Here is a 15,742-nt window from a genome sequence, read left to right on the forward strand (position 1 = left end):
TACAGGATCCACATGGATTTTTGGAGCTGGAAGGGACTTCAGACTTGTCAAATGTCATACAGATAAGAGACAGAGCCAGCATTCAAACTGAGGTCCTGTGACTCCAAAATAGCGTTTTCACAGGCGCTTTCAAATATTTTCATTTCATCCTCACAATAACCCTGGCAAGTAGAGCAATTCAAACAACTTCCTAATGGAGACCACAGCGAGAGTGGCCTGTATCTTTCCTCCATGGACACCAACCCCTGTGGGTTAGAGAGGAGAGATAGGCCTCTAGGAGTGATATGGCAGCACCCTACTGGGTCAGTATTGATGAAATCCATCTAGAAAAGGTCACCCTTCCTCTAAATTTAGGGGAAGCAACACTCCTTCTAGATGGCTATCATCAATACTTTTTCAAGGTTCTACACAGGATCCCATGTGGCTTAGAATACATAGAAGGGTTCTGAAGAACACAGGTCTAGGATACAGCAGAGGCACAGTCTTTAAAAAACAAAGCACTTTTTTTTTTTTTTTGCAAGGGGACCATGATAAATTTTTTGGAAAAAAAAATTCCTTCTAATGAAACTTTATCCCTTTTGGAAGTCATACTAGTCTATTTATGATTTTCATCCCCATTAGTGTTAACCAGCTGACTTCTAGAAAGTGTTTCATTACTGAAAATTATCCATTAAAAGCTACCAAAGGAGTAACTCAATGATATCTTCCCCAATATATACACACTTTACATTGTACCTCCAACTTTATGTTTTTATAGATAAGATAAATAGATGAATGAATAAATAGATGAATCAACAATATCTTTAAATACACCTAAATTATTATCTGAGTACGAAAAAAAGCCACTAGTGAAAGAATCAGAAAGTACTCTTAAAGCATAAGACTTAAAGCTTTGGATTTTTTAAAAAATCAAAACTAACCTCTAGAAACACGCCAGTTATTAGTGGATTAAGTACATCTGCTTTTTCTTTGACCTGGAAAAAATGTAAGAAAAATTAATTTTCATTGTACTTACATAATGAGAATAGTAACTAGCAACTCCCTTTTCCCATACTTTTTATAGTTTATAAAGTACTTTTCTCAAAACAACTCTGTAAGACAGGTAGTATAAGTCCTATTTCTGCCATTTTACAGAAGAAAGAATTAATGCTCAGAGAAGGAAAGTGACTTGTCAATGATTAGAAAGCTGATAAGCGATAAAATTGGGACTCAAATTACGGTCTTCTAACCCCAAGTCTACTGCATTTCCCAAAATATTTTGGTGTCTCTAAAGGATGTAAATGGAGCCATGAAACACTGAAGAACACATTCAGTAACTCTTCAGAGGAGCTGTTTGGAAAACTTTAGGAAGAAAATGCTGTCACCTAATTTAGTAATAAGCAGCTATTACAGTTGAGCTCATTGTGAGGAAAGGATACATGTTGGACACATGATTAAGAAATACATCAGGAAACATTAGAAGGAACTCTGGAATATAAAATATAGAATGGGGGAGCTGAAAGAGACCTTAGAACAGAATTTTTTTCCCTCTTCCTCCCCTATCCTCACACAACTGAAAAATAGAAAAAAACAAAGCCCTTAAAACAAATATGTAGGGGGCAGCTAGGTGGCGTAGTGGATGAAGCACCAGCCCTGGATTCAGAAGGACCTGAGCTCAAATCCGGCCCTAAGACACTTGACACTTACTACTTGTGTGACCCTGGGCAAGTCACTTAACCCTCACTGCCCCACAAACACAAAACAAAACAAAAAACACTAATATGTATAGTCAAGAATAATAAATTCCTACTGGCTATGTCCAAAAATGTGAAACATAGAATGTTAAAGCTGGAAGGGTCCTTAAAACATAGGACATGTAATATCAGAGACATAGAACATTAGAGACACCAATGACTTTAGAGATTATTTAGTCCAATTCCATCACTTTCTAGAGGAAGAATCTGAGACTCAAAGGGATAAGCACACAAATACCTTTTGTAATAAGGATTTTTAGTTTTTATTTTCATAATTTGTGTTGTAACTATAGCGCTTTCAATGGCTATTGAAACCAGGTATGAATCATATTGTAAGTATATGGAGGACTTAAAAAAAAATACAAGGGTCAAAGCCTGATCCAATATGCCAGAGTGAGAGAATCAAAAGGAGCTAAGACGCCTTACAAACTCCATGAAAAATAAATAGAAACATCAAAAAAAAAAAGGAGACGAAACTAAAAAAAGCACACAAGAAAAAAAATACAACTAAATAAAATAAACAAAGCAAAGAAGACTTATACAATTTCAAAACATTATAAGACAACTGAACTGGATAAAATATGAGAAACAAAAATGGGGTAAGGAATCAGGCAAGATATTTCAAGAGGTGTTCTCAGATTGATAAACATTGCATTCAAAGGAACTAAGCAAGAACTGGTAATGCAAAAGAAACAAAAACAAACATTAAGACAATAAAAGAAGAGACTGGAGAAAGAAAAATAGAAAAGAAAATTTGAGAACTAAAGATAAGCAAGAGAGAGAGAGAATAAAATTACTGACAATTAAAAACCTTAAAATGTCCAAAGAAACAATGGTTGACTTCTCATACTAGCAATGGAAAAAATGCAAGGGTCAAAGATCTTTTTCAGGTTCTAAATTTTAGTTACAGACAACATATACTGTGTATTTCGAATATATATGGCAAGGATAACAAAAGAATTGTAAAAAAGCAGTCAGACATTCCAATCTAGTGAAACAAAGTAATTCTTACCCCAACAGTTGTCAGGCATGTGGCGAACTCCTTAGACATCGAAGACAATTCTTTACACAACAAAACTGTCATTCTGAAGAAGTAAAAAAGGAAAAATCAAGTGTTTCTTTCCTATATTTATGGGATGAATTTTAAAATCTCAAAAAGAAAACAAATCATCTCCATGTGTGCCAAATGAGAATGATAAAAGATTCTTAAGGAGATATGTGTCTAAGTCAGGAATCAAATATATAAGAAATTTCAGACTAAGTCTCTTTATCTCGCCCAGGTTGGAGTCACTCTCAGGTCCAATCCCAACTATTAATTATCAGGGGAGGTTTGACTTGCTCCATTTCCAACCTGGTCAGGTCACCATTCCTTAGGCAACCTAGCGATCCCCACTTGGGGGAGTGTCTCATCATACTGGTGCCAGACTTAGTGTGAATACCCATTGCAGCTCAGAAGCCCCAGTTCAAGTAATCCACCAGTCTCAGCCTCGTCAGTCACAGGGATTATAGGCACATGTCACCATGTCAAGATCAGAAACATATGTCCAAAAGGTAGCCTCTTGGTAACTAGTACATATGTCAAATTCAATTCACCAAATATATATTAAAAGTAATTACTATGTAAAATAAAAGTTTAGGACACATGGTATCAACTAGATTCTCCATGATACATAACAATATTTCTATTCTATCTATACAGACTTCCTATCTTGTTTTCTTCTCTCCTCTCACTACCAACATTCACAAATGACCTGGCCTCCAACTATACTGAGAAGCCTGAAATTATTTGACTCAAGCAGCCTCTATTCCTTAAATGTTAACATATTCTCAGTCTGTCTGTCCATCTGTCAATGTCTTTGTCTCTCTCTCTCTCTCTCTCTTTCCATATGAAAGGTAACCCTATTCTTTACTAATACCTCAACCTCCACCCTTGATTCCATTCTGTCCTGTCTCCTCCAGGCCTTGTCATTCAATGTTAAGCTTCTTTTTAAAAATTGTCTATACCCAATGCCTCCACTTTCTCCATTCAGATGATTTTCCAATCTCCAGGTCTGACTTTTCTTTTGACTTCTGAATCCACAATCTCCAGCTACCTATGAGCCTGATCCACCACATCTTAAACTCAAATCATCTTCCAAAATTGATCTTCTTTTTCCCCCAAACATGTGCTTTTCTTTATAATTTCATGATTTCTCTCCCTGACACCATTTTATCCACTTTCCAATGTTCAAAATACCAGGGTTATTTTTTATTTTGTTTCTCCTTACCTCTCATATTAAATTAGTTACTAAGTCTTGTTGATAACTGCAAAATCTTTCCTATCCATCCCTATTCCTAGGCAGCATCCTAGTGTAGGCCCTTATTACCAAATGCCTTGACTTACATGAGTTAAGTCAGAGGGTTTCTAGTTTCTAACCTCTCCTCTGTCCAAACCACTGTAAATACTACCTTTCTCATGCAAAGATCTAGTGGTATCACTCTCCTTCTAAAAAAGGTTTTAGTGGCTCCCCACTGCCTTGCATTCAAGGCTCACTGAAATTCGACACCATCCTACTTTTCCAGGCTTATCATATTTTTCTCCACACACTACACTCCAGCCAAACTAAACTACTTTTCTGCTACAACCCCCAGCTTGGCCTGTATTCTCCTATCTTCATGCCTTTCCTCAAGTTGTACCCTATACATTTTCTAGAAGGTACTCCATCCTTCTCTAACATCACAGGTTCAAGTTGACTAACATTTACTCAATGGATGAAAGCATTTATTAGGTTCCTACTATATGACAGAAACTGCATTGATTGATGACAATACAAAGACAAAATGAAACAGTCCCTCCTCTCAAAGAGCTTACATTCTACTGGGGAAAACAGTATGCATACAGATAAGAAATATAAAGTAAGTAACGACAAAGTAACTTCATTAGAGGGATTGGGGAACACCAAAAACAAAGGGAATCAAGAAAAGCTTCCTACAGGAGATTAGCATCTGAATTGTGATTTGAAAGACACTAAAAATTCTCCAAGGAAGAGAAAGAACAAGACAGACATGGAGGACGACCTGTGAAAATGTGCTGAGGCAGGAGATGGAATACCTTGTACATGGAAGAGCAAGTTAGCCAAGTTGACTGGAACATCATGTGTGAGAGGGGAAGCAATGTGGAATCAAATCACTGTTGTTGTCGTTTGTCCTTCATTCTCGAAGAGGACCATGATATCAGGGTGATGCCATTACTTGCAATGAATTGGATTTAAGTGAAGGAGGGCTGTGCAAAATCACCAACCTCACTCTCTCCTCCAGAGCCATCTGGGTCCAGTGGCAAGATATATATGTATACGTGTGTGTGTTGTGTGTGTGTGTATATACATACACACACACACATATACATACATATATACATATATATACATATATCAGGACAACTGGAGATGGCCCCAGATGTTTTAAGGCAACTGGGGTTAAGCCACTTGCTCAGGATCACAGAGCTAATAAGTGAGGTCAAATGTGAACTCAGGTCCTCCCAACTTCAGGGTCAGTGCTCTATCCACTGTGCCACCTAACTGTCCCAATCAAACTGTAAAGCTAAGTTGAAGGAAGACTGTAAAAGGTCTTAGATGTCATGCCAAGTAGTTTCTGAATTTACTTATATATGTACAAGTTGTCTTCCTTGACAGAACTATAAGTTCCCTGAGAGTAGGAATTGTTTCATTTGTTTATATTTAAATTCCCATCTCCTAGCACAGAGCTTGGCATCTGCTAGGTGTTTAATAAGTGCTTGCTGAATGGCTGATTAATGGAGGTATACTCCCCATATTAGTACAGTCCATGAAACAAAGTGCACCTTACCTTAATTTTTCTTGCCTTAACTTTTCTTTCCCCAATACCTACGTACAGTACTCTGCACAAATTAGGCATATAAGCCATGTTTGTTTAATTGAATGGGCAGGGATTGTGTAGCCTTATGCACTGGTAGAAGCTTGGAACACATTAATAAAACAAACCAAAAATTATGTGTAAGCACTATATCAATATTCTTCTGATAATGAGTTTTTTCTAAATCTGGACCAATGGCATTCAGTACTTAACAAAATTCCTGGCACTTAGTAGGCATTTAATAAGTGTTTACTGACTGACTGACTATTGCCCTATTGCCAGGGGACAGCACTATAATAAGGAAGTCTCATTTTCTGTCTGCTATGGACTCCCTTCTACAAAGTATAGTAGATAGCTAAACTGGCCACTTGCTCAGTTCCTTTAGCAAATTTAATCCTGTAGCTCATATAGTCCAGTGCTAAGGGCTTGATACCTACCACAAGAGGACAGTAGTACTATAATCATTCAAATGATCTATAACTTTATCAGTGCTGGAATTCGCTCCACTGACAGAGATCCTACCTACTAGGCAGTTAAGTGTCCAAAAGAAAGATCACTTGAAAGCCCATCATTGTAATTCCAGGCCACTCTGCTCCTAATCAGCTAGGGCAGTATATGGATGACAAATACACAGATCATCAATGAGCCACTACATAAAAACCAGCTTCCTAGGACCCGCCAGGTTTTGCAAATCACTGACATAGCACTGAAAGCTCAGTCACATCCACACTATGATAAATAATATCAAGAGAGGCCTCTGGTGGAGGAGGCCAGTAATACAATGACATATTTAGAATATTTCTCAATGAATCCCTGAAAATCTTCATAATTATTTTTAGCAACTAGGAATTTTATCTTGTTCTTAAATCATACTTTTTTTAATAGCTTTGTTTCTTACAACTTGGGTTTTCATTGTATTTTTGTGTATACTTTGTAAAGATAATTGCATTCATTGTCAGAATAATATCTTGAGTAGGGTATCCTTTGCCAGCATAAGTAATTACACTTCTTCATTTGTCCTTTACTTTTGTAACAACTCTATCTGGGATTGTGGCTTCACACAAAGGAACCAATGTATCTATTAAGAGAGCCCCAAATGAAGCTAATTCAAATAATCAGAGTAGGTGTGAGCAAAGCAGGCAAGTTTTCAAGCTGTGGGAAGTAGCTAAGGAAGGACTAATGACTGATACTGATTCATACTTGACAAGAGTCTTGATTTTACAAAGGATACTCATTATACTCACTGGGAAAGTGTTTTGCTTCTCTTTAAAGCAGTTATCTCCTGTTTTTGACCATGTAGAATCAATGCTGCTGTTTTATGGAACATTTCAATGGAGTAGGCTGTCAGTTCTGCCAGGCTTTGGATGGCAAATGCATGGATATCCTGGGAGACAAAGAAAACCACTCATTTTATATAAGTAAGTGATTTTTCTCTAAGAAACATTATCCATCTTTTCACCCTGTGTTGAACAATTTGATATCCAACATCCTGAAACATGTTAGACGTTTGAACAGAAGATGACCACAGAACATAGAATGTCAGAGCAAGAAAGGATCTTAAAATATAAAATGTCAGAGCAAGAAGGAGCCAGGGGGATGATTTAGTCCAACATCTTCATTTCATAACCAATGACACTTGTCCAAAGTCATGACATAACTAGTAAACAACAGATTTAATGCTCTTAGCATTTTAAATTGCTATTTCTAAGTAAAAAACTAAACATAGCACTTATATTTCAAACGTATAGTAAGATGGTTCTTTTCTGCTTTATTATTTACCTCTATTGTTTTTTTATCTTCTTGCTCTGAATTCTCCAACTCTACCTGTTTTCTTTCTTCTTCTTCTTTTTCTTCTTCTTCTTCTTCTTCTTCTTCTTCTTCTTCTTCTGTTAAAGGTTTGGAACTAGACATGCTGATCCACTCATGAACAGTATTTCTTGCCTAAATACATAAATTTAAATAAATAATTAAATCAATAGATAAATAAATGGATAGATAGATGACCATCAAACCAACAAGACCTTGAGTAGGCTTCCTGCACCAGTAATAGAACTGAAACTCATAAAACAAAAGGGTTGGACTCAATGATCTCTAATGTTCCTTCTTCAGTTCTAATGACTAGATAAAGTCCACATCATACCTGTGGTTACAAAACACATTTTTAATAGGCTCTACGCATTGGCATAAAGCTACCACCTTGCAATAAAAACACAGTGGCCAAAAAATCTAGTCGAAGACAAATGATTGTCAACTTTCTCATAATATCAATGCTACCTAGTGGCTCAACACAGTGTTGCCTGTTGATAAGATCAGGAGAAATCCCTTTTAGAATCCTAAAGCTGTAATTACTTTAAAGATTTTCTAGTCTGAACTCTCATTTTTCAGATGAGACAAGTAAGGCCCAGGGATGTAAAGTGATTTATACAAGGTCTCAAAGAAAGTTAAGTAGCAAGGCCATGACCTTTAGACTCCAGCTTTTGGGACCATCTATCTCATGTTCTTTGTTTTTTTGGGGTTTTTGAGTTGGTTTTTTTGTGGGGGGGGGGCAATGGGGGTTAAGTGACTTGCCCAGGGTCACACAGCTAGTGTCAAGTGTCTGAGGCCGGATTTGAACTCAGGTACTCCTGAATCCAGGGCCGGTGCTTTATCCACTGCGCCACCTAGCCACCCCCTGTCTCATGTTCTTTGAACCATATATGGTCTCTAGTATAAACTATACATATGAATAATTAATACTGGCATAGGGTTAGGGACTGCACCTGTGATTTCATTGAAATAGAAAGATGCCACTAAGAAAGGTTTTCTACCAAAAGTCTGAAAGGGAAGGGCAATAACAACTCCAAGGGCACTGGGAAAGGATTTCTGCTGAAGGTGAGATGTGAGCTGAGTCTTCAAAGGAAGCCAAGAATAGTAAGAGGCAGGGATGAGGGGGTTACAACCAGTGCAAAGGCATGGAGGTAGAAGATGAAGTGTTATGTTTGAGTAACTGTAAGTAGGTTTGTGTAACTGTGTGTAGAGTGCAAGAAGGGGAGTAATGTATAAGAAAACTGGAATGGTAGGAAGGGGCTAGATGATGAAGAGATGATAGGAAACCACTAGACCTCACTAAGCAAGGAGCAAGAAAGGGGAGCATAGTCAGACCCTTATGCTTTAGAAAAATAATGTTGACAGATGAGTGAAGAATGGAGTGGAGTAGGGAGAGAGTTGAGGCAAAGAGAATAATAAAAAGGTTATTGAAGTAGCCCAGACAAGAGGTAATGGGGGGGGGCAGCTAGATGGCACAGTGGATAAGCACTGGCCCTGGATTCAGGAGGACCTGAGTTCAAATCTGGGCCTCAGACACTTACTAGCTGTGTGACCCTGGGCAAGTCACTTAACCCCAATTGCCTCACAAAAAAAAAAAAAAAGGTAATGGGGGCTGGAAATTAACAATAATAATAATAACAACAACAACAACATGTAATAATAATAATGCCATCATTTACTATGTGCCAGGCACCACACCAAGTGCTTTACAATTATTTTCTCATTTGATTCTCATAACAACCCTGGGAGATAGGTGCTATTGTTATCTCCATTTTATAGATGAGGAAACTGAGGCAAACAGGGATTAAGTGACTTGCCTAGGGTCACACAGCTAGAAAGTATATGAGGCCAGAAATGAACCCAGGTTTTCCTGCCTCCAGGCCCAAATATTCTATCCACTGGGCCACCTAGGTAAAGTAGGGTTGTGGCAGAGTAGAATGAAAGTGGATGTAGAGAAGAGATGTTATAAACAATAATAATAATAATAAATCTTAAGATTTAATTTTTCAGAAGAAAAATATAACACTTTATAGTTTAAATTATGTACTTTACTCACAATAACCCTATGAAGTGCCTCGGTCACAAAAATGCTATCACCCCCATTTTATAGATGAAGACACTGACACTCAGAGAGGCTAAGTGATCTGTCCAGGGACAGCTAGATTGTGTCAGTGCCTGAACTCAAAGCCAGGTCTTCTGACTCCATGTTCATGTTCCTTCCACCCTATTATGCTGCTTCTAAAACAATCTGTTGGAAAAAGTAGCCTCTTAAAATATTGTGCCAGGTTTTGAAGCCCTTTCTTTCTGGCCCCTTGAGGCTAGGTAGAAATTATTATAAAATACATAGGGGCCAATTACTAAAGAAGCGTGTGCCTACCTGTGATGCCTGTGGACTTATGGTGGCTATTACAAGGACAGGACACAGATTTCAACTAGTTCAAGGACCAGTGAAAATTGCCCTGCCTGCTATAGCTCAATATACTACATACTACCGTTTGATCCGTTAAGTACTCTAAAAACAAACCTACGTTGCTATTATGGACTCTGAACTCAGATTAAAGTGCCCCCAAATCCTAAAAATATGACGGTAGGCATCTTAGCCCAAACAATCAGATAATAAATAGCTCGCCATTAAGCCAGTGATGATGATGATGATCGCATTTATATAGAACTTTAACATTTGCGAAGCACTTCACATATTACCTCATTTGATCCTTACAACAACTGTATGGGGTAGTAGGTGCTATTATAGTCCCCATCTTTGAGATGAGAAAATTGAGGCACAGAGAAGTTAAATATATTATTTGCCCAGGGTCACACAGCTAATAAGTGTCTATGGGAGAATTCAAACTCAGGTCTTCCTGACTCCCAATCCCATGCTCTATCTACTAAGCTACTTAGTGCTACAATGCAACAAAAACAATTATTTATGTAGCACTCTGAAGTTTTCAAAGCACTTTATATCACAATGAAGCTTCCCAACAACTCTTTGCAATAGGTACTACAGGTCATTATTATCTTCAGATTACAGATGAGCAAACTGAGGCCCAAAGAAGTGACCTGCCCATAGTCACACATCTAGTAAGGGTCATGGGGAGATTAACTCTAAGTCCTATCTTCTATCCTTTATACATGCTACCTATTATTTTATTATTATTATTATTATTATTATTAATAGCAATAACAGCTAACATTTATATAGCAATTTAAGGTTTACAAAGCACTTTACATATATAACCTCCTTTAGTCTTACAACAGCCCAATGAGGTAGGTATTTATTTTTATTATTATTATTATTATTACTACTACTATCATTATTGTTGTTATTATTATCATTCCTATTTTACAGATAGGGATACAGAATACAGAAACTTATACTGAGAAAGGATACGAGATTTGTCCAGTATCATATAATGAATATGTATCTGAAGCAGGATTTGAACTCAGGTGTGTTGCTTCCAAGTCTAGTTCTCTATGCATTACCCAATGCTGCCTCTACTGTAATAATTCATGACATCTGCATAATCTGCTATACTTTTCTTTTTTTCTTTTTCTTTTTCCTTTGAGACTGGGGCTCCCTACCTCACCCTGGCTGAAAGTGTTAACAGTTACTCTCAGACCTGATGCCACTGCTGATCAGCACAGGAGCTTGGACCAACTCTGCTTTGGACCCTAAGCTGGTTCTCCTTCCTTGGGCAGCCTGATGGCTCCTTGCTTCCAGGACTTACCTTATTGCTACTGGACTTAATGCAGACACCTGATCAACTTTAACTCACTGCAGCTCAGAACTCCAGAGCTCAAGTGATCCAGCAGCCTCAGCCTCCCCAGAGGCAGGGCTTACAGGTGAGGTCCACCACACCCAGAGATCAATACTTTTCCAAGTTCTTTTATACACATTATCTCATTTGATCCTCACAATATTTCTGAGGGACAGAAGGCATGGATTATTAAAATTATTTTATAGCTGGGGAAACAATCTCAGAGAAGTTCATTAATCAGCTCAATGTTACAGAACAGAAATCCTCATTTTACAGATGAGAAAATGGCAAAGAAATCTGCCAGAGGTCATACATTTATGTGAATTATGCACAGGCTATTTGTAAATAGTAGAACAAGGGCACAAACCCAAGTTTCCCTAAAAATGCTGCCTCCCTCCCAGTCCAGTGCTCCTTCCACTGTTCCATGTTCCTACTTTTTTAGACAATGTGCTGCTCTCTAATGCCCTCTAGCTCCTTGAAAGTGACTAGGCAGAGATTGTTCCTAATGCTGGAGAAGAGGTGTGCAATTTTATTTTAAGTAAATATCCTTTTACATTAAAATAATAATACTTGGACTACCAGAGAGGTGAGGTGGATAAAGAGATAGCCTGGAGGCAGGAAGACTTGAGTTGCAAGTCTTATCTCGTACATATACTTAGATAGGCAATCTTACACAAATCATATAACCTTGTAGTGTTCTAGGTAACTCACTAAGTCTGTGGTTGCAGAGAAGGGGCCAAACTGAATTGAATTGGTAAAGGTTGTTTCCTCATCTGAGAGTTCCCAAACCATTGAAATCACAACTGAAAACCCCATCTCCCTAACCCTAGACTACCTACTTTAAAGGATTGTGGTGAAGAAAGTATTACATAAATGTAAGGTAAGAGAAGTAATAATAACCAACATTTATTAAGTGCCCACTATACATAGTGTCCTGTGCTAGGCAGTGGGAAAATAAAAACATTATGGAATCTATTAGAGAGGAAACAAAACAAAAGAATAAACACTTAATCTTTGTGATATGTCTACCAGGAGTTTAGAATCATCTATCCAAAATCTTGTATGTCTGCTCAACTCTTACTTAGAAAAAGAAATAGACAGGATGGAGTGACTCACTTTGGTCAGTTTGTCAGGTCTGGTAGAAACATGAAGCTGGGAAAACAGCTCTGTTATCTCTGTAGTGAAATCTTCATCTTCTGAAAGACAACCAATGACATAGAAAACACTATAGGTAGACCAGTAAGGCACGTCAGCAACAAGTACTGCACAGCATGGCCAGGACATGCAGATGTATACAGCCCAGAGGGCACTGTGCAGTCACTACTCCTATTAATGGAGAACGTGTGCCCTCCCAAAGCTCATAATCTCTAACAGGTGATCAGGACCACTACAAAGGACCACACCAAGATGCATATAACAGAATGCAAGTGGAAAAAGTCACCTGGAATGAGTGCTTTCCTCTCTGCCCATCCAAAAGCCATTTATCTTTCAAAGCCCTTCTCTGATCTCCTTTAACAGGTGATAGTCTATCCCAATGTTTCCCAGACTAATTTGACCATGGGACTCTTTGGAGTTTGAAATATATTAACAAAACCTATAAATGTTGGTTTGGGGATATGGAAAACTTCTGGGATAAAGGGAAATTTTGGAACGAAGTAAAGGAAATATAAGAGGCAGTGTGATGCAATGGAAACAGTGCCAGATTTCCAGTTAAAAGGACCTGGATCCAAATTCTACATCTGCCACTTTTAACCTGCAGAACCTTTCACCTCAGTCTCTGAATATATAAATGGATCAGATAACCTCTACGGCACCTTTTAGCTCTAAATGTGCAATCTATATAATCCAAGTCCAATGTTGCTTTCATGACTGCATTGCTTTCCCTGATATCAAGGATTAGGGAAAAGAATTAAGGATGCTAATGGAAACTGAAGCCTACAAAACAGTGAACACTAAGCTCTGTGGCCTGTGGTCCCCAAAGGCCTCAGTGCTATTTCTCTACCCGACTCAGATGGTAAAAGCTGTGTAGGGGTGGTGTCCATAAACATCGAAGTGGCATACTCAATTGAAGTTTATCACAAAAATTCCAGATCTACCATTTCAGAGTCCTGACTGCTGGCAGACAGGTAAAGCAGCTAATTAGAGATATAAATCATGCACATCTGTTTAGAAAATTCCTTTGAGCACTTTAAACGGTGTTTAAAGATTATAGTTTCTGATTACTTATGCAAGGGCAGATGTCGACTAAATGGAACAAATATTGTTAGTGGCATTCTGTACCAATAACTTAAATGAAGTTTATAAAAAACTGGGGATTATCACAGTATGGTTAATATCAATGGGGTTATCACTCAGCAACTTGGATAACTAAAATCAGATTTAGGTGTATACTACACAACCATTTAAAAGTGAAATCTCCATTAGTTCCCACAAGCTGCCTCAATAACAATAGTTAGTTCTGTAAATCTGTACTCAAAATAACTGCTTTCTAATCACATCAAGTGTGATTCTATGCATTTATATACAGCAACACTTCATTCATCTTGAGCTCACTTATTAGGCACAACCAAGAACTTCAAAGGAAAACCTCTGGGTAGCTAAAGTAAAGTAGAATACACTTTATGTACATCAGAGATCTTGAGGTTTCCTCAATTTACCACATTTTAGTTCCCCAGAGCCTGAGTAAGAAATGACAACACAGAGACTCTGAAGGAGGGTCCATCTACTAACCTCAAGTTTTTGTGGGTGGTAAAATGAAATATAAGAATAGAGTGTACTGGTATGCACCAAATAGATGCTTTAAAATGCTTCTTAAGTTGAATGAGACATGTTCTTAAGGAGCTGGGGGTATATTATATAGTAGTACATTGCCTAGAACAAGAGGCAGCACAGTTTAGTGCAAATAGTGATAACATAAAGACCCTGAAAATGCAAAGCTGGTCCAACAGCAACCTCCCAAAGTGCAGAGAACCAGTAAAATCTAGTCTGAACAGTCAGCTGGTATTGTGTTCTAACATCTTATCCAACAACAAAAGTTCATAGGAAAGTGCAAGGGGAAAAAATGGTTATTATGAGAAGTATGCACTTTGGAAGGGTCATCATGGAAGCCTGATGGTATTAGTTCCAAGGTCTGAATGCTCACAAACTCAATTTAGTCAGTTCCTATCAGAGCTGAAGGGCTGAATGACACTAACTAAACTGATCAAAGATTGGCTGATTAACCAGAATGTTAACTTGCCAAATCACAGTAGGAAATATAATTTCTTTGTAGGGACAAGAATACTTAACCCAGAGTAGATGAGAGTAATTCCAGTGATCTAGAATTCTAAATTCAGATTGTCTCAATGGTAATTATACTTCAGGCCCAAATAATAAGTGAATTTATATATTACCCTTTTTTTCATCTTCCTCTTCATCACTGAACTCAGCTAATGAAAAAGCTTCTTTGAGTTGCTCCAATTCAAGTTTTATATTCTCTAATTCTTCACCAGACAGAGAGTTAGTGAGGGATTTCGCCTGGTTACAAAGAAGATATTCAGAAAATATACATGAATATAAAAAATAATTGAAAATGGATAAAAATTCCAGTGAAGTCCTTACTGATAAATAAATTTTACAGATAAGGAAAGTATTCTATAACCATTTTACAGATTAAGGGGCTAAAGATCAATTCTGCAGTAACAGCAATAGTTCATTGGTCAATAACAGTTGTGTTTACCAAAGTTTAAGGATGGAAGGTTGGTTGGCCCCTTCAGAGGATATAAAGAGATAACATGTATACACATTTATTTACTTGTTTGTTTTATTAGTATTAGGCTTTTCAACTATATATAGTAAATCCAAATTATAGCTTAGATCAGAGATGTCTAGAAAATTGTTAGTGCCTGATGACTGTTTTTGAAATACATGTGAAATAATATTGAATCAATTAATAACAAACAAAACAGCACATTTTATGGAACCAGCAGGTCAAGGTAAAGGAAAAAATAACAGCTGGACTTCTGAAAACTCTGTTCCCATGGCTACTGAGAGACAACACTTTCCTTGTTCTAATTCAAGCATAAGGTTCAGACATTGTTCCATGCATTTTCACTGGCTGTCTTCCAAGGATGGAATTCTCTTCCTCCTTGCCTCTGATTCCTGACTTCTTTCAAGTCTCAGCTAAAATCCCATCTTCTGCAAGAGAGCCTTTTCAAACCCCTTTAATGCTTGCACCTTATTCTCTGTATATATCTTGTTTGTATATAATTGTTTGCATGTTGCCTCTCCCCATTAGATTGTGAGCCACTTTGAGGCAAAGACTGTTTTTGCCCTTCTTTTGTATCCCTAGTGCTTAGCACAGTGCCTGGATTATACTAGGTAGTTGTTACTTACTGACATACATGACTTAAGGAATCTAGAACCACCATCTTTGAAATGCCTTCCCTTCCCTCTTGAAGAATGACTTCCAGTTTCATTTCTGCCTTACATCTTGCTTGAAACTAAAACTGTATGTTCTTTCAAAAGTTGATAAATCCAAAACCTGAATGTAGCAATCTTTAATCATGTTTTCCCTGATTTTTATTCCAACTCCCT

At 37.6% G+C, this 15,742-nt stretch overlaps 1 protein-coding gene across 5 annotated transcripts in view; it reads right to left on the reverse strand.

Moving 5' to 3' along the window:
* Window positions 1–15,742, reverse strand: part of FAM114A2 (family with sequence similarity 114 member A2) — a 58,750-nt gene that overhangs the window by 30,797 nt on the left and 12,211 nt on the right. For all 5 annotated transcript variants that reach the window (XR_006354720.1, XR_006354721.1, XR_006354722.1 and 2 more), the window contains exons 8-13: window positions 14,560–14,683; window positions 12,284–12,363; window positions 7,383–7,544; window positions 6,848–6,987; window positions 2,746–2,818; window positions 921–974 (exon numbers count right to left, since the gene is read on the reverse strand). Coding sequence is in view for 2 of the 5 variants with exons in the window: in XM_043982205.1 (XP_043838140.1) it covers window positions 921–974; window positions 2,746–2,818; window positions 6,848–6,987; window positions 7,383–7,544; window positions 12,284–12,363; window positions 14,560–14,683 (633 nt within the window). In the remaining 3 variants the exon portion in view is untranslated. The remainder of the gene's footprint in view (window positions 1–920; window positions 975–2,745; window positions 2,819–6,847; window positions 6,988–7,382; window positions 7,545–12,283; window positions 12,364–14,559; window positions 14,684–15,742) is intronic.

This window comes from Dromiciops gliroides, chromosome 2 (assembly GCF_019393635.1).
Source record: "Dromiciops gliroides isolate mDroGli1 chromosome 2, mDroGli1.pri, whole genome shotgun sequence".
Classification (NCBI taxonomy): domain Eukaryota; kingdom Metazoa; phylum Chordata; class Mammalia; order Microbiotheria; family Microbiotheriidae; genus Dromiciops; species Dromiciops gliroides.